This window comes from Centroberyx affinis, unplaced genomic scaffold, assembly GCF_046629955.1.
Source record: "Centroberyx affinis isolate AG114_WGS23_722 - 3 ecotype Tasmania unplaced genomic scaffold, CSIRO-AGI_Caff_v1 ptg002875l_1, whole genome shotgun sequence".
In the NCBI taxonomy this organism is placed as follows: Eukaryota; Metazoa; Chordata; class Actinopteri; order Beryciformes; family Berycidae; genus Centroberyx; species Centroberyx affinis.
The window spans coordinates 142173-163314 of NW_027281007.1; the positions used below are offsets into that span (position 1 = coordinate 142173).

The window sequence follows — 21142 nt, forward strand, 5'->3', positions numbered from 1 at the left end:
TGCTGATGTAAAAAAGCCTGCCTGGAGTGGGAAACAAACCCACGCCATTTTCTACTATACTGTATATGAAGTTGTTCCCCTGGTTTGATATCACATTGAGTGGTTTAAGCCATGCTCTGGTCACAGGATCCCTATTGGATAGGAGCCAGCTCTGCAGGTCTCTTCTCCTGGGATTGAGGAATTCTTTTTCAGCTGGAGCAGAGCTCTGGGAGGCTGCTGGATAGGTCAGTGTGGCTCTCCTTTTCCTGTCGCTATAGCGCCCGCTGACTGCAGGAGCTTGACCTAAGCCTGAGACATATTGACTGAAACCCCCGTGAGATGTCGCTCCAAGTCAAACAGAGCCAGATAAATGCTGAGTGGGGGTTTTGATGCTTTGACAACATAGAACCAAATCAAAGTGGACAGAGTTGAGCTGCACTGTTCTGGCCTAGTTACACATCTTTCCAAGTAGTAGGTATATTAGATATCAGCACCACCCATTCACCCTCCACAATGCTACCTCTTAAACACTCGTTTTAACATGATAAACCAGCCAATTCAGTCACTTGTCATAAGAGAAAGAGAGAGACACAAGAGTAGCAGACAGAGAGGGGAGACAGCCCAGCCTCTCAGAGTTTACTACCTTTTTAGGTTGAAATGAATCATTACGACCCAAATTCATAGTAAGTGGCATAAAACTGATGTAACTTATATGAGGATATGGTCCTGTAAGGGAAAAAATCCTAAATTAATGCTTTTCTGAAAATACAGCCTAATTGAATTTTGTACATATTGGGGTATTTGTCTTGATGATCATGTCCTTTTTATGCATCACTACATCAGTGGTCTCTCTCATATTTATGAGGTTATGGCTGATCAGCAAAAAAGTGTGTATGAAGTCCTTTTGGGAGAACAGTAGATATGATTATAATATATCCCACAATTTTAAAGGCCCAATATCTATGTGCAGTATGGGTCCCCCTGTTGAAACACTGCCACCCAATTCCTGACTTTTAAATGTACTTTGATGCTGGAAAAGGAGACCTGTATTTTGACTTATAACAGTTAAGAAAGTTATGAAAAAGCTTATTTTCCATCTATATCAAACTAAGTCAAACTCTTCAAGAACATGAGTGAATATACCCAGAATTCTAAATTCCATATTGTATCTTTAAATCTGTATTTGTTTTTGGTCACAAGCCCTGTTGACAGAGCTGAAGTATTAAAGGGGCCCTAATATAGGAATTCTAATTTTGGAACATTTATAAAAGCTGGGTTGTGGTCATGGATTTTTCATGAAGACGCTGTTGAAATTTTATTTTGCTTCATCAGTTAAAACTGCATCCTCAAAAATCCATTCCATTTTACTTGCAGTTTCAGATTAACTCTGGTTAATGCATCTTAACTGGATTTGGTCTTGATGGGGACCCCTCCCAAAACATTAATTAAATCCTTCCACTTAGACAGAGCTGCAGAATTTGTTCATACACACCCTCCTTCCCTCATCATTTCAGTAAGGGCCAAGTATTATCTGTTGTGCATCACTGAGTTCTTCAAATTCATTCAAGATATACAGTACATAGTACATTTTAACTAAACTATCGTAAAACTTCCAATAAAGACCAGGTCTCTAACAATAGCCAGTGAGTATGGTAAGGTAAATATTGGACTTTTGGAGCCACAGTGCAATTGTTTGGCTTCACAACACTTGCACGAGTCGTTTGGAGTAATTATTAGTAAATGTAGCTAACTTGTGTTTCGACTGACATGAGGGTGAATAAATAAAGATAAGATGTTCATTTTGGTGAACTATTCCTTTAAAATTACTAAAATATCACAAAACAGCGTACCAAAAAAGAGACATTGTATGTAGTGGAATACACTGTCATGTTTATCTCGTTGCCATAGAAACAGATACTGGTGTGAAAGCCTTGCATTTCATTAGTCAAACATAACTACTACTTGGATCGCTACAAAGCATTGCTCCTGTTTGTTAGTCAATCCATGACAGAGAGTTTTTCTGATTCACTTTTGTGGCTTTGGCAGTTTTTGTTCCATTCCATTTTGATGCATTCGTGCTTTGTTTGCAAGACGACAACTGTGCATTGTGGTAGCCCTACCAGTGTTATTAATAATAAATCACATTCTGTTTTGCATGATTATTTCAGCCAGATATGCGTTATTGTTATTATTAGTAGTAGCAGTAGCAGTAGTAGTAGTCATAGTCGTAGTAGTAGAAGTAGTAGTAGTATCTGACATCAGTTGCCTATACCAGTAATATTTTTAGGCTATAGGCCTAGAAAGGAAATGTATCAATTTGACAAGCACATTTCTTTAGAGAATAGCAGTAAATTCTATCGCTTTTAGACATACCTGGTACTGCCAAAAGACATAATGGCATGTCTCTAATAAAAGCCTGGTGCTCTCTTTTAAGGTAAAGACCCAGGCCATTTACTTTAAGTTTTACGGTAGATTTATTTGAAAAACAAGACACGCATTATTCTTATCCTGAGACACAGTACATTTGAAAGCAAATCAATGATATAAACTTCATTAATGTTTCTTACCTTTTTATAGTGGTAACTATAAAGGTAACAACAAAATGAAAATGAAAATACTGAATTAATGCTCTCAGAGGAAGTCCAAATGCCGGGAATGAATGTAATGTTACATTCACTTTGCCTTGCTACTTGTTTTTCATTCAGTGGTGTTACTGTGTGTGCTGAATCTCTATGACTTGATGTTAAAGAAAATAGCATGTGATGTGAGTGATGTCACTTTTGATCAATTTTGTATAATATTGTAAATACCAATCAATATGACCCTGGGTTGGCAGTAATGAAATGTAATCAAATGAGGAGGAAAACTGATTGGCCCATGGGGGAAACCAATCAGTGTATGGATTGCATGGGAGTGAAGTGATAAAAGTGCAGATAACTGTGGTCAAGGCTAGCCTCCTTATGTGAAAATGTCAGCCACCCAATTATCTTGAATAGCCACTCTCAGACAATGCCTCAGTAAAAAATAAGTGATTTTTTTTTTTTTTTTCATTTCACTCATTTAAGGGCCCAATCCAGAATATGCAACAAAAGTCAATACGTCAGCTGTATATTTCTAAGCCCATTTGGAAACATCCGTCAGAGGCATGTGTGCTGTTTGACTATCCTAAATTTTTGAATTCTCATGCCCCACATTTTCTTGAATGTGAAAGACAGAGGTAGCAGAAAGCATAGGCTGAACCTCTGATGTTGTGATGGCATTGGGAGAAAAAAATTGTCTTACCCAATGATTTCAAGTTGCTGATTAGCCTAAATGTTGAGAGTGCCAATATGTCCAATTTTTGTTATATTTTGCAAGTAATGTTTGCACTTTGGTTATGTTTTAGATTGTGAGAGTTGTAATGAGAATTGTTCAATAGGAACCTATGTTTTCCAATTTGTCGAAATTGCAGATTGAAGCATGGTGCCGAGTTTAAAAACAGATTGAGACATAGGCTAAACGCGGAATAACGATATAATAAGCTTTTGGCAAAAATTGTAGTAGTTTCTAGCATGAGAAAATGGACAGAAGCAAATCTCATGGCAACACGTAGAGATGCATTTGTGGGATGCTGTGCGTGTATTTTGAGTGTGTATTTGTGTGCATGTTTGCATGCTTGTCTGTATCTGTACGTCAGAAAATCCATGTGGGGTGTTGCTATACAGGATATAGCAATATAGGATGATAGCGACAGTAATAGTGAAAGATAAAACTCACAGTGAAAAGAAAAAAACCCCTGAAAATTTTGGAAAAATTAAAACTGATTTCATAGGATTTCACTTTAACCCAAGACTGGCTTTGTTTGCCCCCCTTCTGGTCATTAAGTTGAAGATACTGGCTGAGTACTTCATTAAAGTTCATTGCATGACAGATGAACAGTTTTACAAGAATATTGAAGCTGTAATGTTTTATGTTGACATTGTTGGTAAATATGGGAACAAAATGGACCTCTATTTTGAGTCATCAATGAGTCCCAAGTCTCTCCTATATCATAACAGGCTATATAGTTGCTAGAAATTTGGGAGTACTCTTTGATGCTAGTTTTAGTTTTGATGAAAAAGTCATGAGAGTTGTTTTGTTGCTGAAAAATACCTCAGAAATTAAACTGCTCCTATCATTTGGCAGTCGTCTAGAGTAAAGGTTTATCAGTAAACTCACCCCAAGAAGCAGTAGACTGCACAGCTATGCCAGACATCATCCAAGGGACACAGGGAAGCAGAAAGGCCCTACCTTGACAGACTTGTCTTTCTGACCACAAATGACATGCATCTTTCTGGGACCAATTAACAACCACCAGCAGATGTTCAAAAGTGAAAAAGTTAGGTTTGTATGTGTAACTAGTAGTCTGAAAGCAAGCTGAAGAGCAATGGAATATACTGTATTACTTCAGAAACTTCAAAAACAAATGCTGTTTGTTTACTGTTTAGCTGTATATCAGTATCCAACTAGAAATAACCGCCTTGCGGTTGTATGCCTCCACCAATAACTTTGTTTTATCATTGCAAGGCCAGTCTTTATTTATTGAACATATATAATTAATGTGATTATTAGGTCAGCTTAAAGGATTTTGGTGTCTGCAAAAGTAAGTGTCAGCACTTCCACCGTTTTTGTAGAATGACCCAAGATCGTTTTCTCAGCTACAGTGGTAAGCAAAACATTATGATGTCACAGTGAAGTTGACCTTTGAACTTTTGGATATAAAATGCCATCACTTCATCATTTTATCCTATTAGACATTTGTGTGAAATTTTGTCGTAATTAGCGTATGAATTCTTGAGTTATGGCCAAAAACGTCTTTTGTGACCTTGACCTTTGACCTTTGACCACCAAATTCTAATCAGTTCATCCATGACTCCAAGTGGACGTTTGTGCCAGATGTAATGAAATTCCCTCCAGGCGTTCCTGAGATATCGCGTTCATGAGAATGGGACGGACGTGAGGTCACAGTGACCCTGACCTTTGACCACCAAAATCTAACCAGTTCATCCTTGAGTCCAAGTGGACGTTTGTGCCAAATTTGAAGAAATTTCCTCAAGGTGTTCCTGAGATATCGCGTTCACGAGAATGGGACGGACAGATGGACATACGTACGGACGGACAACCCGAAAACATAATGCCGGCCATGGCTGTCGCCGGCGCACAGGCATAAAAAATATCTGGTAAAAATAAGAAAGGACAAAATGCAACTTCTGCAACCACAAGGCCTCCAGTTCCACCCGCGGTCATCAGTGAAACAAGCTATCAAGTAATGTAACGTAAGTATCAAGCAATGATACAGCCCTCCTCTTGCGAGCACGGCAGTCAACACAGTGGCCTTGAAAATTGAACTGCTCTGATCACTATGAAAGAACCTCGCTGATATCTTTGAGACAGATTTGGGCTATTCTTGAGTGTGAAAGAGCATCTATTAACGATGAGATTCAGTCGGCCAGGGCTGAGCTTTCCAATTTCACAGCTGCTATTAAAACAGAGCTGGACACTGAGCAACACTGCTGAAAAGATGGGAAAGGGGCTCTCCATATGACAATGTTGCGACTCTTCAAAGCACAGTACAGCAGCTCTTAACTCAGGTGGCCACTTGGCAGATCAAATGTGAGGATTTGGAGGGGAGGTCACGGAGGAATAATGTCAGGATAGTGGGTGTACCAGAGGGCCCTGGTAGTGATTCTACAGCCTGTCTGGTATATTCACGCTAAATGAGGCACCTCTCCTGGACAGTGAACTCTACAATTTGCCTAGACAAGGTGACCCACCATGCACTATTGTTGCATGTCTCTATTATTTCAGTGATTGTGCAGAGGTTCGATGCCTTGCCAGGTAGCAGAAATGGACAAAGGTAATGAAGGGAATGACCATTTCAGTCTACCCAGACTACAACGCAAGTGTGGCATGAGCCTAGACTAGGCACTGGCATCAGAGAGCTACAATGGGGTGAAGATCTTGGCAATACCAGGGGAGCCTCAAGCCCTACATTACACAAATCATGCCACAGTTGCTGCTTATACACAGTAAGACCCTTGCGAAGATGGTGCCCTACCACCTTAAGAAAGTGCTTCGCTTCATTATTTTACTTGATCAGACAGGGTTCATCAAATATTGCCATTTTTATAAGAGTACACAGCTGGATAACATATGTGCCCAGAAGTTATGATATCTATTCATACTGACAAGGCTTTTGATCAGGTGGAGTGGGACTACCTGCCTTGTACTCATGTACTAATTTTCTTTGGGCCTCATTTTTTTGTCATGGACAAACATTTTCAAATTACAATGTGGGGCCAGGCATGGATGCCCGCTGTTCCCTCCTCTATTTGCCATGGTGATCAAACCTTTGGGAATATACAAAGGAAGGAGAGAACATAAAGTCTCTATATGCAGATGACATGTTAATGTTTCTGTCAGTTCCCTCAACATCTGTTCCTGTCATGTTAGACCTGGTAAATGAATTTGGGAAAATATCTGGCTGCAAGGTCAATATCCAGAAGAATGAACTGTTGCCAATGAACTCAGTAACAAGACCTTGGTGCAATGCTTTTTAAAGTATCTGTGCATAACTTTAAATACCTTGGTGTTTGGATCACACTCAATTTCAAAGTTGACTTCAGGTAAAGCTCCCCCCTCTCCTCTCCCACTTTAAGCAGGACATAGATCACTGGCACCTATATGGTAAGTAAATAAGTAAAAGTAAGTAAAACTATCCTATAAAGGTCCTATGGCCAAGGTGACCACTATGCAATTTTCAACATCACTACTGGGCTGCCAATATAAGAAATTTATCTCACTGGTTGGACGGGGACAACTTCGGCTTAGCGCCAGTTTGTCTTAATTTTAATACTCTAAGTTGCATTATACTCAGACTATGTTTGTTAGATTGGCTGTGGGTGTTTGGGGGCAGTGTTTTTGTGTGTTTATTTGTACTATAGTATGCATACTACTCTAGGTGTATCCCTACATGCATCACATTCATTAGCCCTTCAGGCATGATTCACAAGAGCTTTAAAACTAGAAATCCCAAGCTGTCAGTTTTGAGTCTGTTTCAAAAATGTGCAGTGCTGCCCCTCCATGACTCTTCCTAAATGCATTTTTTGCACAACCCAGGGTTGTTAGATTTTCAAAATTACGCAAAGAAATAGTAGCTATTATTATATTTGCGCCCCTTTCACCAGAGCAGGCACCAATTGATGACAAACTTTGTCAGGTCGTTCACATAGAAACTAATGTACCTTGTATCTGACTCACTCTTAGCAAACCAAACTTAGCATGGCATAGCCTATATTGTAGATAATAAACATTGGTTATGTGATATGGAATATAATGATTTAATCATGCATGCAAGATTTTGGTTTGTCTGTAGGCCTATATCTTATTTTCATCGAGGGGAGAGCCTAAGGTAGTCCCTCATTGCAATCAAAACTGCTGATGAGCAACACCATCATTACAGCAATAGCCTCCTGCATTCTTATGAATGAACTGGAGAATTCTATGGTACTGTAAATGATAAACAAGCAACAATGAACACAGTGCACAGAAAGTGTGAAATAGTTTGTTGTCAACTGGCGGCTTGTTGGCCTTCTCCTAGACCTCCAAAATCCATTGGTCTTTCTAGTATTAACACCAGGTTTCACATGAAGGAATCACCAAAGCTATGCAGAGTAGAATACCTCCTTTCCCTCCTTCAGGCAACAGGATACTCATTTATTTTATGTTCATTGTGTGTTTTATAGCATAACATCATGATCTGCCTACTACCATCAGATTGTCCAACAAGGCTGGTAATTTTGCGTTCAGCTTCTACCAGCATGCATTGCTTAGGGGACGACAACACTGACCTCATACTGGTATTTGGGGGGATAATGTTTGCCTAGATGTCCAAATTCTAGTTCCTAAAACAAATTCCAAGTTTCTTAAAAGTCTCTGCCAGGGAAATGGATGAAAATAAAGTTGACAAGGTGAGAGAAAGGCACTACTAGCCTCTGAAGACGGGCAAAAAATTGGATAACCTTGGGACTATCCTTTAAATTAGACTTTGTTGACTGACTTTGAGGTCTAGCTCTATAGCATAGCTAGCTTTCCTCGTCTACTTCCTGTTCTTCTTTTCCTTCCTCTTCTTCTCTGCAGGATAGAATTCAGAGCCTAGGAGAGAGATAATGTGAATTCTGAAAATTCTGATTCAAAGTATTGTTGTTTTTCTAAATCTTGACACATCATATTGCTGCAGCCAGCACATATAAAATAATGTGATTATTTATACTACCTTGAGGTGATATATTTTCTCAAAAAACAAAAAATGATTCCACAGCTGTAGTCAGTTTAAGTACACAGTGGGGGAGACTGTGGCATAAATCAGTTTGTGACAGCAAAATGTCATGCATTGAGCAATATGATGTAAAGAATTGTGTGTCTTGAACAAATAGTGTTGTTAGGCGTACCATCTTAGTGCTCTCTCTCACAAACAGTACTCATGTCACATGACTGACAATTCATTTAGCAGGACAAACATCATCCTCAATCATCCTAATGGGGCACATGCAGCTTAACAGAGATTCAAACATAACCTTTTACCTAGTCCACTGTATACATGTGGACCTGGTTCAACAAAGGTTTTAAAGGGGTACCCAGAAGGGAGGTACCTTATTGGGGAACAAACGCAGCTAAATCACATTAGTGCCAGGTATAGGTAGGCTCTGGCACCAGCTATGGCTAACACTCCTGAGTTGCCCCTAGAGCAAGGGCACAAAACCTCCATGTACATGTGCACCGCCCTGCTCCAAGGACAGGCATTTTAAATGAGCTAACATTAGCTAAATACTATGATGCAATACAGTACACGGCAGCTTGTACACGTCTTTGTGGTTGTATCTGTTGTTCTAAAAATAATCCACTGAAATACCTATGCAGAGAGTAGGACCACTGTTAGACAAATTGATGTCATGCCCATAAATGAATAGGGGTATTATTCTGACCCTTAGGTGTTTGACAGGAAAAAAAGATGCTGCTTTCGAAACATTTCATCTTCTCACAATTATGAAGCCAAAGTAATGAGTGTTTTTACTGTAATTAATTTCTTGTTGGTCTGTCATTGTGCAAGAAGGAGAATAGTTGGGTGTTTTGCATTCTAAATGCAATCTATCTCCATGGAGTAGCCTACATTCAATATAACACCTGACCTAATGCCTGATTCTCACTTGTATGCATACACAGGATATTTACCTAACCTATCCATGGTGGGAAATAATAATAACAGCAGCCACCAACCAAATGTTGGTAAGTTTGTCTGCCACTTTGGCAGGTAACCAGCCAGCAGTTGGAAGTCCTGTTCTATTCTAAAAATCGAATTGGCTGGTAAAATAGTCAATGTTGCTGGCAAACTTTGGGATGTACCAGATGCTATCGCCGGTGGACAAAAAAAGCTTGTTTCCCTGAATCATTCATAGTAAAAACTGATGATCTAGTAATACTCTGTTCGATAGCAGCAGTCCTATGTTTTTTTTTGTTGTTGCTAGCATTGGAATGTATTCTTGCCCCTGATTTGACAGCAATATATCAGAGAAATTGCCCCACATGTCATTTAATGGAAATGCCAGAGAGGGTGAATGAGGCCTACTAATTGGGTAACCCACTTTAACCCGTTTTGCCTGGTGCTTTTTCCTTTTCACCACTAACCCTCCTGCTATCTCATCGGATCTGATCTCCTCACTGTACAGCGGTTCAATGTTAGAACAATATTGACCCACTGCTGTGTACTGCAGCAGCTAGCCTCCTCTCTCCTTCCTGCCTCATTAGCATGCTGCTCAGGGATCTGTCCATTCATAAAAGGCTGTCGTGGAGTGGGCCAGGCGTCTTGGAGGGATAAAACCCTCTCCAAGGTCAGCGTCCACAACCGCCGCAGAAAGGCACAGTGGCGAATTACACATACGCGTTTCCATGTACAGCTCTCATGTGCAATTCAGCACTGCATGCAACCCAGACCGACGCACAATGCAATGCACTGCAACAATCTGCAATTCACTAATACACACGAGCCTGTGTGAGGCAGGAGCAGACGCACACGCACGGCCAGTGTTGGCTAATATGAATAATGAATAAAAGGCTAACAAAGACAGTAATTAAAAAAGGCATCGGTGATCACAGAATATTCATGCAGATGAGATAAACCACATAAAGACAGTAACATAATTGATAGAATTGGGAACGTGTAGAGAGCGAGAGAGACAGAGAGAGAGTCTGTGTATCTACGTCTTGTTGTCAAGTGGGAGGTACTGTGGGATGAGCGAGAGAGCAAATCAAAGCTACAGTAGGACCCGTATGTGAGCCACTTCCACCCAGCCCTTAAAGTGGTGCTGTCATAATCTTTGCTCATTTGATATATGCAGTGGTGGAAGAAGTATTCAGATCTTTGACTTAAGTAAAAGTAGCAAAACCACAGTATAAAAATACTCAGCTACAAGTAAAAGTCCTGCATTCAAAATCTTACTTAAGTCAAAGTACAAAAGTATTAGCATCAAAATATACTTAAAGTAGCAAAAGTAAAAGTACTCATTATGCAGAATGGCCCATTTCAGAATCATATATATCATGTTATTGGACTATAATTATTGATGCATTAATGTGTTCATCACTTTAATGTTGGAGCTGGTAAAGGTGGAGCTAATTTTAATTACTTTATATACTGCTGGGTAGATTAACCTATAAAAAATATATCATAATTTATTAGTTGATTTATAATTTGTATTAATAATCTAAATCTGCAAAGTAACTAATAACTAAAGCTGTCAAATAAATGTAGTGGAGTAAAAAGTACAATATTTCCCTCTGAAATGTAGTGGAGTAGAAGTATAAAGTAGCATGAAATGGAAATACTCAAGTAAAGTAGAAGTACCTCTAAATTGTACTTAAGTACAGTACTTGAGTAAATGCACTTAGTTACTTTCCACCACTGGATATATGCTGGCACAAAGGTTTAAGCAAAAAGAATCAATTTCTAAACCACTAAGAAAATAAAACAACTGACTTTGATAATGGTATAGATACTAGGGTTAGATTGATATATTTGTTTGTCGGTTTACATATTTATTGAAGAATTGATCAATACCACACTGGTTGTCTGTGGGAAGTCTTTAACCCGAATTGATTCAAATACAACATTTTGGTGTAAATGCTCATTGGTCTAAATGCTGTTTTGGAGGATTTTTCACCCTGTGAAGAATACAATTTTGTGGGAAATACTGAAATAATAAGATTTATTTGCATTGAAAAACGGCACAAAATATCAGTTATGGCACTAGCTGGCAGGTTTCCCTCCAAACCATCATGTAGGCCATATCTATCTATCTCTGTTTTGTATTTTCTGCGTGAACCATGTTAACTTAAAAAATTAAAACAGAGTTAAACAGACTGCAAAATAACTTTGTAATGCTAACAGGCATAAAGAAAGAAAGACTCTTAGTATTGCTAGCAAGTTAGCTGTACTCCATGTTCCCCCATGTAGCTCATGTAGGTTCAATATAATACAAGTGCTGTTTTGTGGTTTAGAAGCTCACTTGAACACCGTGTGAACATCTCGGTGAGATTACTTCTTTTGCCATCTCAATTTAGAGCTCAGGCCTTCCCCAAACCCTTTCAAGTAAAGGATCTCCAAATAGAAACGCATCAGTTCACGTGCCTCCATCTGTGTTGAGATTTTGTTCCAGGGACCCCATCTGAGACGATCCTCGTTGTTACACTTGATTTACTGCAGAATTGCATAACTGTCCATACTGTAGTGGAGGATAACAGTGACGAGAGTGGAAACTTAACATTGGCCTTCTTATGCATCCCCTCCCCCCAAAAACACACACACACACACACACATACACACTTACTCCAGCGTCTTACGCCACTATCTGACAGGTTCATATGATGTCTTCACTGAGCTGAAGCGCTGCCCTATATCGGTCAGAGAAGCTGCCCACTATCAAATGAAGGACGAGTGAACACGGAGGGCTTGGTGCAAATCAATAGGGATCAGCCTCTTGGTATCGCTGCCACCCGTCCCTCAGGCTGAGAAGAGCACAGATCAATGCAGATGTGTGCGGTTGACAAGGATCTAAAGAGGGAGGACGCTGTGGACGCTGTCCTCCTTTCCACTTGCACACAACACCGGCTAAGATTAGACATTCAATTGGACTTGGGGGTTGGAGGGGAGGGGGGGGAGGGGGGGCGCATCCAGGCACAGCCTTCTTAGTGATTGTGTTTTCAAATTAGTTTAATTATTTTACAGCATTTATTTATTTGTATTATTATTATTAGTAGTAGAAGTAGAAGTAGTAGTAGTAATACTACGAGGAGGAGGAGGAGTAGGATGAGTAGTAATAATAAGAGGAGGAGTAGTAGTACTAACAGTAGTAGTAGTAGTAGTAGTAGTAGCAGTAGTAGTAGTAGCAGTAGTAGTATTAGCAGTAGTACTAGCAGTAGTAGTAGTAGCAGCAGTATCAGTAGTAGTAGTAGTTCTAGTAGAAGCAGTAGTATCAGTAGCAGTAGCGGCAGCAGCAGTAATAGTAGTAGTAGAAGCAGTAGTAGCAGTAGCAGTAGCAGCAGTAGCAGCAGTAGTAGTAGTAGAAGCAGTAGTATCAGTAGCAGCAGCAGTAGTAGTAGTAGTAGTAGAAGCAGTAGTATCAGTAGCAGCAGCAGTAGTAGTAGTAGTAGAAGCAGTAGTAGCAGTAGCAGCAGTAGTAGCAGTAGTAGTAGTAGTAGTAGAAGCAGTAGTATCAGTAGTAGTAGCAGCAGTAGTAGTAGTAGTAGTAGTAGCAGAAGCAGTAGTATCAGTAGCAGTAGCAGTAGTAGTAGTAGCAGTCGTAGTAGTAGAAGCAATAGTATCAGTAGCAGTAATAGCAGTAGCAGTTGGAGTAGTAGACACAATAGTATCAGTATCAGTAGTAGGAGCAGGGGTTGGAGTAGAACTGTTTTTTTGTTAAAAAACAGTATGCTTATTCTAAGATGTCTTATGAGATTGCCATTGAAAACTGCACACCTTATTCCACCCACTCAACTTGTGAGTTGACACCTGAAGTCTTTTCATGAAGTAATTCTAACTCCTGCCAAGTTACCTCACTCCACTGGCTCAGTTAAAGGTACAATAAGTATGATTTTTAATGTCCCATAGCGCAAAATGACCATAATATATTTGCAGGGGGTTGAAAGGGTTGTTGATCAATACCAATGACTCAATGATTACTTTGCCAGCAGCTAAGATTTCTGGCTTTCAAACTCACTTTCTGGCCTCTACACTACTTTAGAAACACCCTTCCCTCCTCATATTTTCAACTGCTCAAAGATGGAGGACGATGCTATGACCGAGCAACTGGCATCGCATGACATTTTGTTCTCAAGCCAAAGAAGCAATGACAAAGCAGTATTATTATTCCAGTATTTAGCATGATCATATATTACCTCTTCACTAGATGTTTCTGTTGGATCTCTGCTCTAATTAGTTAGTTTACTTGTTTTTATTGTGAAAACATGACTGTGTGTCCATTACAGGCCACTCACTGTGAGCTGTGCCTGACCTGTCAATATTGTTTCACTTCCTTGATCACCAATAGAGGTCGATAAGTCAGAAATTACTTAATGTCCCTTTAAAGGGATACTTTGAGTACAAATGGGCAAGTGTCAGGTGAACCCTTTACCCTATAATGCCAGACCAAGTATGACGATACCAAGTAGCATTAGGACGACGCCACAGCAAAGAATACTAAAAATTACTTGCTTAAAGTAATCCATAATGTTTTCATACAGTTAATGTCCATTTTGCTGTAACACAATAGTGATTCAACCTATATCCCATTCATAAAAGCTTTTCCATTTGCTGTTCTAAACCACCGGTGTCTGGTAGCTCTTTACCGGGAAAAATCCTCCGGCACACAGGAAGTGATGCATTTTATGTTTCTGAAGAAAGAAGAAGAAGAACTGGGTAGTTAGCATGAGCAGCAATAGCCACCATGGCTGAAAAGACAAAGAAAAGAGCGCCACCTGCAGAAACCCAAACTGCATCAACAGAAAATCCAAGGAGAAAGACGTCGCAGTACTGGACACACTGTTTGATTGACAGGTGATCTCTGGGAAGAGCAGTGCAGAAACACCATGACAATGAGTGCTGAGCAACAAAGATGGAGACAAAATAACAAAAATTTCAGAAAGTGAATCTGGCAGATTACCTTTTTGAAGTTTGATTTTACTGTGCTGAGACCCTTTGGAGACACACTGGTGGTCCCATAACCATCTTATTACTAAGATAATGTTTACTCCAGTCCACTGGAACTCAGTGATTGTACTGCCAACATGCTTTTGAGAAGCCAGGTTTGTTTTGGCTTCACTGTTCACTGTGAAACTACTAGTGAGTAGAGCATGACATTTTGGCTCGGACTCCGCTTAAAAAAATATATATTGAAAGATACAGCTACTCGCAATTTAGCATTAGCGGGTCAGCCCGGGTCTAAATGTTCAGAGCCGAGTCCTGCTGTCACGCTGAACAGTGGATTTTCAGAGCGTCAGATGATGGAGGATCCCAGTGTGAGGAACAGCACACTGTCCATGTCCACTGTGTGATGTTTCACCTCAGGCTAGAGAAAGCAAAGCACCACCTGTGGACCACAGAGGCTACTCCTGCACAACAAACGCCACTCTCCATGTCAAATATCCTCACTACAAATGTCAAAGATCTTCCTGTGTCTGTGGGTTACCAGATACTGGCTATGCCTGCCTCCTGTGTTACACTAGGATTTCATGGTCAAATCAGATGCTGAGGCAGGAATATATATATTTTTTTATGTTCACATATTCTTTTTTTAATGTTTTGATAATAGTCAGTGCAGTGTACGCTCTAATCATGACGTATTTGCAGGGATTGCAGGTATTGTGTGTGTCTGAGCTGACACACACACACACACACACAAACACACACACTTACAAAAACATAAGCACACTACTTCCAGTGCTAGGCTTCTTCAAGGCAGGTAGCCATTAACTCCACAAGAGCTCGACATTAGCGTTTGAGTCATACTGTTGTTTCTGTAGTGCTGGAGAACACATATAGGACTTGTGCAAACCTATAATCAAGAAGGTGACAGAGAAGGGTCATTCTGAGAGAAATTAGCAGCTTGACTAAATGACTGTTTTCTCTCCAAATGCCAAGAGGTAAGCTGGGGGAATGTGGAAACTACAGCATGTCTTGCCCTGTTTGTGAGTCAGTGGCTGTGTTTAAGGGCCGGCTCTGGATAAAACACGCGCAAACACACATTTACGCATATATGCTTGCATGCACACACACATGCTCAAAACCAGCCGTGTGTAGGCTTTATCTACAATGGGAAAGAAAGAAGAAACACAAGTGTCAGACATGGAGAATTGAATATAGTAGGGTTTCGACACTCCCAGGACTTTTTGACAACCTGTGAAGCATCCTCTGTCTACAATGGGAGCGTTCCTCAATGGCTGATCAATGGCGAGGCTGGACGCTCGATGGCTGCATTCTAGCTCGGCTATTTCTTTAAAATGGTAGTATTCTTTGCCGTGTCACTGTCACCTTGCTGGTTTTTGTGTAATGTGTTTTCAGATTCTAAAGCAGTCAGTCAACAAACCCTGAAGTAAGACTGTGAAGTGGCATAGTAGAAGTACTCATAGAAGTACATAGTACTTTGATCATGCCTTGTCAACTTACAACATCGACACTGGAGAGCTTTTTAAGGCAACGGAGCTGGGCAATACTGCCTTCAGCGAGGATGAGGACTGGCACCTGGGACCAAATCAATGTGGGCATCAGGGTGAAATATCCAGAGGAAAAGCATAATTAAATCATATGGATAGTCATAACAGTTTGGCCAAAATGTCTTTCACAATTACGTCAAAATGATGCCTGTGTAGCATAAGAGCTTTGCAAAATGAATAAAAACTGCATAAAGTATTTATGAACTGTTAGTTGATATCACAATCACCGTAGACAACCAACAGTTACCTGATTCGATGTTTAGAAACTAGTAACCTAAATTAAATAAAGGACAGCAGTCATTTGGTCCCTCTGTTGTTCATAAACAGTGTGTGTGTCTTTATGGTGAAGTGAATGGGAGTTGAACTCTGCCACCATATGAAAAATGGAATCGTTTGGCCTAAATGCTCTTTGCCATCCAACAGCAAAGGAAAAAGAAAGTCGTCATTTGGAGATGAATAAACACACAACAGGGACGCAGTCCGTCTTTTGGGGGTTTCTGTCCTCTAAACTCAAGCTGTGGGCCTAGCAGACGGGGCCTACCTCCTAATGCACATGCCTTTTGGCCCCGTTCGACTACAGCGGATTTGTATAAGCAAGCAGATGGCCTGATTAGATTCATGTTTCGACACCTATGTGTGTTTCTCTGCCACTGGTTGGGTGAATGGAGGCCATCTGGGATTGGCCAGGGCTTCTGTGAATGGAGCCGGGAAGCGCCATTCAGCACCGCGGACAGCTCCGCTCTGCACGCGCTGCCCTTCAGCACAACCAGGGAGCTGCTGTGAGCGTCCGGGCCGGCTTCCCTGGACGCTGGTTCCACTCTGGACACTAATAACTGGCCCCACCTCGAGATGATATACGCGGGTAAACATGTACATGACTATTAGCGTGGCAATGAAACGCCGAAGCGCGGGCCTGCTCGGTGGCGCCGTGCATACCGAAAAACAACGAGGCCTAGATGTGTAGGCCTTGGATCTGTAATGAGCAAACACAGGCAGGGCGAAAAAAAAGGCTTTCCGCTACATTAGGCAGGGAAACCACCTCTTGACTTTAATGAAATGCTCTCGATATGGAGTGGGGCAGCCATGATGAACACCTGGCGGACTGCGACAACACACAGGCGGCAGGACGGAGAAGTTGTTTGCGAATGACAGCAGCCTCCTGCTGTTCATTAAAATGCTATCTTATAGGCGCTAGGCTGTAAAGCTCGGCTCATAGCACGGGCGATATTACACTCCTAACAGCCCTATCTAGGTTATCGATAGCAGCAGCCTGATTAGGGCCTGCTGTCTTAAAGAGGAGCCAGTCGGTGTTCAATGTCAAAGAACAGAGCAGAAACTAAAGGGGGGGAGATCTATATCATGATACAGAAAAGACTCTGGATGCCTCGTTTGCCAGTAGCTGGGCCTCAATCTGCACATTAGCATGGGCTCCTGCAGGGGCCTAAACACAATGTGGAGATGAATGAACATGAGGCCCGGAGCCGGGAGTCTCCTTGAATCTGTCATCCGTCTCCATGGTGACAGGAGGAGGACCAAACTGCATCTATCTGGCCCAAATCAACAGATGGCTACCAGATCCCTTCAGCCTACCTTGCACTGCTCCATGCACGTCCTCACTGAATATGCATCCGTCTCGTATTTCTGAGTCATGAGCTCAAAGTCCTCATATTTCTCCTGGGCGTGCTGGTCGTAGCGCTGGTACGCCTGGATGCACAGGCTGCATCTTGTCATGTCGCCATCACCGAGCACGTCAAGACTGCAGTTCAAATTGTCCGGACTTGTCGACCCGTAGAACAAATCCAGTAGAGAGTAGGAATTACAAAACGAAAGGTACAAATCGCTCATATTTACAGACCGCGTCCCCTCTTTGTCGGAAAGGCCCCTGCACAAATGGTCGGCATCTCCAAAAGTAAAGCAGTTTTTAGATAAACTATCGTGGTGGCAAGTTTCAAGTCGCCATAAATGTTTGGTAGAATTTCCTATAAAAATAGCATCTTGGTTTCCTCTGAGGCTGCTGTGTGCTAAATGGGTGTGGGGTGAGAGGAGGTTGGAGGATGCAAACTTGTCCCGGGTCCTGGTCAGTTTGGCCTCGGCGCAGAACCACAGGTGATCAGAGAGGAGGATGGTTAAAAACAAGAGGGATGCCAAGGACAGTCGCCATCTCTGCGCCCTCTCTGAGTCGGTGAATGGCTTTTGGTTGTCGCGGGGTTCTAGCCAGATTTGGAAGCCGTCATCTTGCTGCCAACACGTCCAAGCACCCCTGGTCATATTTTGGGAACCGGCCGACTCCACCGTGGGGGCTCCTCTGCCACAACAGTCATTGACGTGGGGTCCACTTCGCGTTTTTCTCCTCTTAAATGTCGGGTCGTAGGTTGTCCCGGCGTACCTCCGCGATTATCGGTAATTCCCATTAAATTAACGTGCTGGTGGGGAAATTAGACGCTTGCGAGCCTGGGCCGCATCCTCCATGGCTGACCGGTGAAGCCGCTGTTCTTCAGCAGCATGTCTCCCCCCTCGGCACCTCCTCCTGCCCGCCCTGAGCTCCGCACCGCTCCGCTCCTCTGCGTAGCCTCGACTCGTTTTAGAAACACTCAGACGCGTTTACATTTTCCCCGGCCTCGGTCGTGTAGGGACAAGGGCTCTATCCTCTTCCAACATGGCGAAGTTGTCTGGCGTTTGTGTCGGCGGATGGCCTGCAGCCTGTACGGACCTTGTCTTTTTCAAGCCCACACTGTCTTCATCTCGCTGCCGTTGTCAAGTTGCCGCCATGTTCGCCTCGAGACGGTGTTTGCAGGGGGCTGCGTCGCGCGAGAGGCGCCTCCGTCCAGCGGCGTCAAGCTCGCGAGAATAACAAAGAGCATATCCGGTCTTAACTTGAAATATAAAAGTGGCTGGTTGCTTCGTGTTGCTCTGTGTCGTACCTTACTTTTTAAGGGCACTTCTTTGCCATTTTAATGTTTCTTAACATCATTTTCCAGGGACTATAGTTGAAGACTAGCCAGCAGGCTGATACTGGCGCGTTTACAGATTAACGTACTCTGTTCCTATAGGCTATACATCAACTCAGTAAAACCCTTGTTGATGAACATGCCTTGTTACATTTTTGACTATGCCTAATACAAAGTACCTAAATGGAAGTGAAAAACATAGTATATTTAAGTAAATGTAATTACATAGTTGTTTTCTCTAAAAAAAAAAAAAAAAAGATGTTGTTCTGTACACTCAACTACTTAATTATTCCTAAAATGACACATTTCGGGCTTTTATTTTGAAGGTCACACCACTTAACATCCGGTACCTTTTTGGGTAACTCTGGCTGACTTGACTAAGCTTCTCCATCCCTGACGCTGTGCGCGCGCACCGCACCAGGCCCCCCGGTCAAACGCTGCGTCGAGCTAAACAGATTCAACCAGAATCGGACAGGAAATTAAGCGATTTTGACTTCAAATTAAAGCGTAAAATTGGCCAGTTTAAAAAAAAAACAATAACTAACTACTGGGGTGTGCAGGAGAATCAAAATAGGCTAGTATTAACATACTCAGTGGAATCATTAGATTGAATGTGTATATTAAATATATAGTGGATTTATAGATGTAAAATAGGCACTAAGAAGAATGTGCAAAGTTAAAGATTGTGTTTGTTCTCAAGGCTTTTATTTTGACATTTGTTACCGGACGTGCTATGTTATATTCTTTTTGACTTGACAGTGGTCCAGTCGGACAGGTTGGCACTCACCTGGTTTCCGCCTTAGGCTAGATGCTCTCATCAGATGGCCAAAACAATATTATCTATAACAGTATAGAAGAAAACAACCTATTCACTCTCAGCAAAATAGGCTTTCTCAACACAGGGCGAATGACAATGCATTTGTGGCTTTTCTGATCAAGGTAAATCATCTGGAATTCATCCGCTGCTTTTGTTTTTTATGGATAAACTCTTTTATTGTCATTCAACTTCAGATTCAGGTTTTCATAGTTAATACAATCACACTAAGCATTGTCTTCAACATAGAAATGAAGAAAACAAGAGAAAAAGCTGAATCAAAACATACAAAGTAAATACAATAAACATAAAGAGACAAGGCAAAGCACACAAACAACCAATAAGCACCATTTATAAATAAAACTAATAAGCAGCATTAGCTCCTGATGACAATGTCAGACATGTTATATCAGACAGTAGGCCTGTTACTCCCCCATGTTTATGTAACTCAGAATAAATCATTGTTGCAGTATTATTTTTAATCAATGGTTCTGTTTTCCTCCTGACCACCTTGAGTTTGTCTTTAGCTCCTCGGGCTCGGAGTCCAGTCAGGTAATTTGAGCCGGACGAGCTGCTGCCTAGATGGAGGTTGCTATCCAAGGTGAAGGGGTTTTAAAATGGCAGTGCCGCTCCCAAACATTTCTTTTGAAAATGTGTGAATGGCCAATATGATTCAGAACTTGATAAGCACGGGACGGTCTGCTTATCGCGCGATACAATTCCATACGCAATATGGGATTCACCATGCAATACAATCACGATACGATGTGATGAATAAAAGTTCAGTGACAACAAAGTCTGACTGTGCAGAATTCGGTTTATTTCTGAGCCACAGATCTTTCTAGCGATGCCATTGGCTTGCTCGAATCTAAACAACAATTTCAAAATGTCATTACAAAGTACAAACAATATAATTTGGATGGAGAGCTTGTGAAATAGTGATGGGCAAGCTGTCTCATTTGTGATTACTACAGCAGAATAAAATTGAGGTTTTGACCCATTTAGGACCTCATTACACTGATGAAGAATTATTTACCTAATTATATATTTTTTTATGATTATTACAACCATTATAACTATTGATATTTTTATTTATCTATTTAATTTTTTTGTTTTTGTTTACTTATTTTGGCCTATTCACCTACCTCTGTACATATCTTGATTTCATGCAACTACATTTGTGTATGTGTGTGTGTGTATGTAAGCATGAGTGTGTGTATTATGCATTACATTATCTGTGTGGATGTATGTGGGTGTGCGTATGTATTGTATATGTGTATACGTTATGGTATTTGTTTGGGGGAATTTTCGGTTCTTTTGGTCATGACATGTCAATCCCATGGTGTGTCTAGATTGGTGGCCAGGGGGAGCTTTGGCTATATTACGTGATCCCCAGATATGTATGTATGTACCGTATATGTTATATGTTATATGTTGTAGCCTATATACTAAAAAAAATAAAAAAAATAAAAATGGAGCTAATATCGCAATTCATTAATTGATTTTTCTGTCCCACGATATGTATCGTCACATTTTTATATTGCAATATATTGAATTTCGATATATCGTCCCACCCCTATTGATAAGCCAGTTTAATTGGTTAAGGACAAACACAGATTCA

The 21142-nt window shown here is 41.1% G+C and overlaps 1 protein-coding gene across 1 annotated transcript in view; it reads right to left on the reverse strand.

Moving 5' to 3' along the window:
* The window catches only part of nalf1a (NALCN channel auxiliary factor 1a), a 32962-nt gene extending 14935 nt beyond the window's left edge, over positions 1 to 18027 (reverse strand). The window contains exon 1 of the mRNA XM_071536477.1: positions 17350 to 18027. Coding sequence (XP_071392578.1) covers positions 17350 to 18027 — 678 coding nt within the window. The remainder of the gene's footprint in view (positions 1 to 17349) is intronic.
* Between the last annotated feature and the right edge of the window lie 3115 nt (positions 18028 to 21142).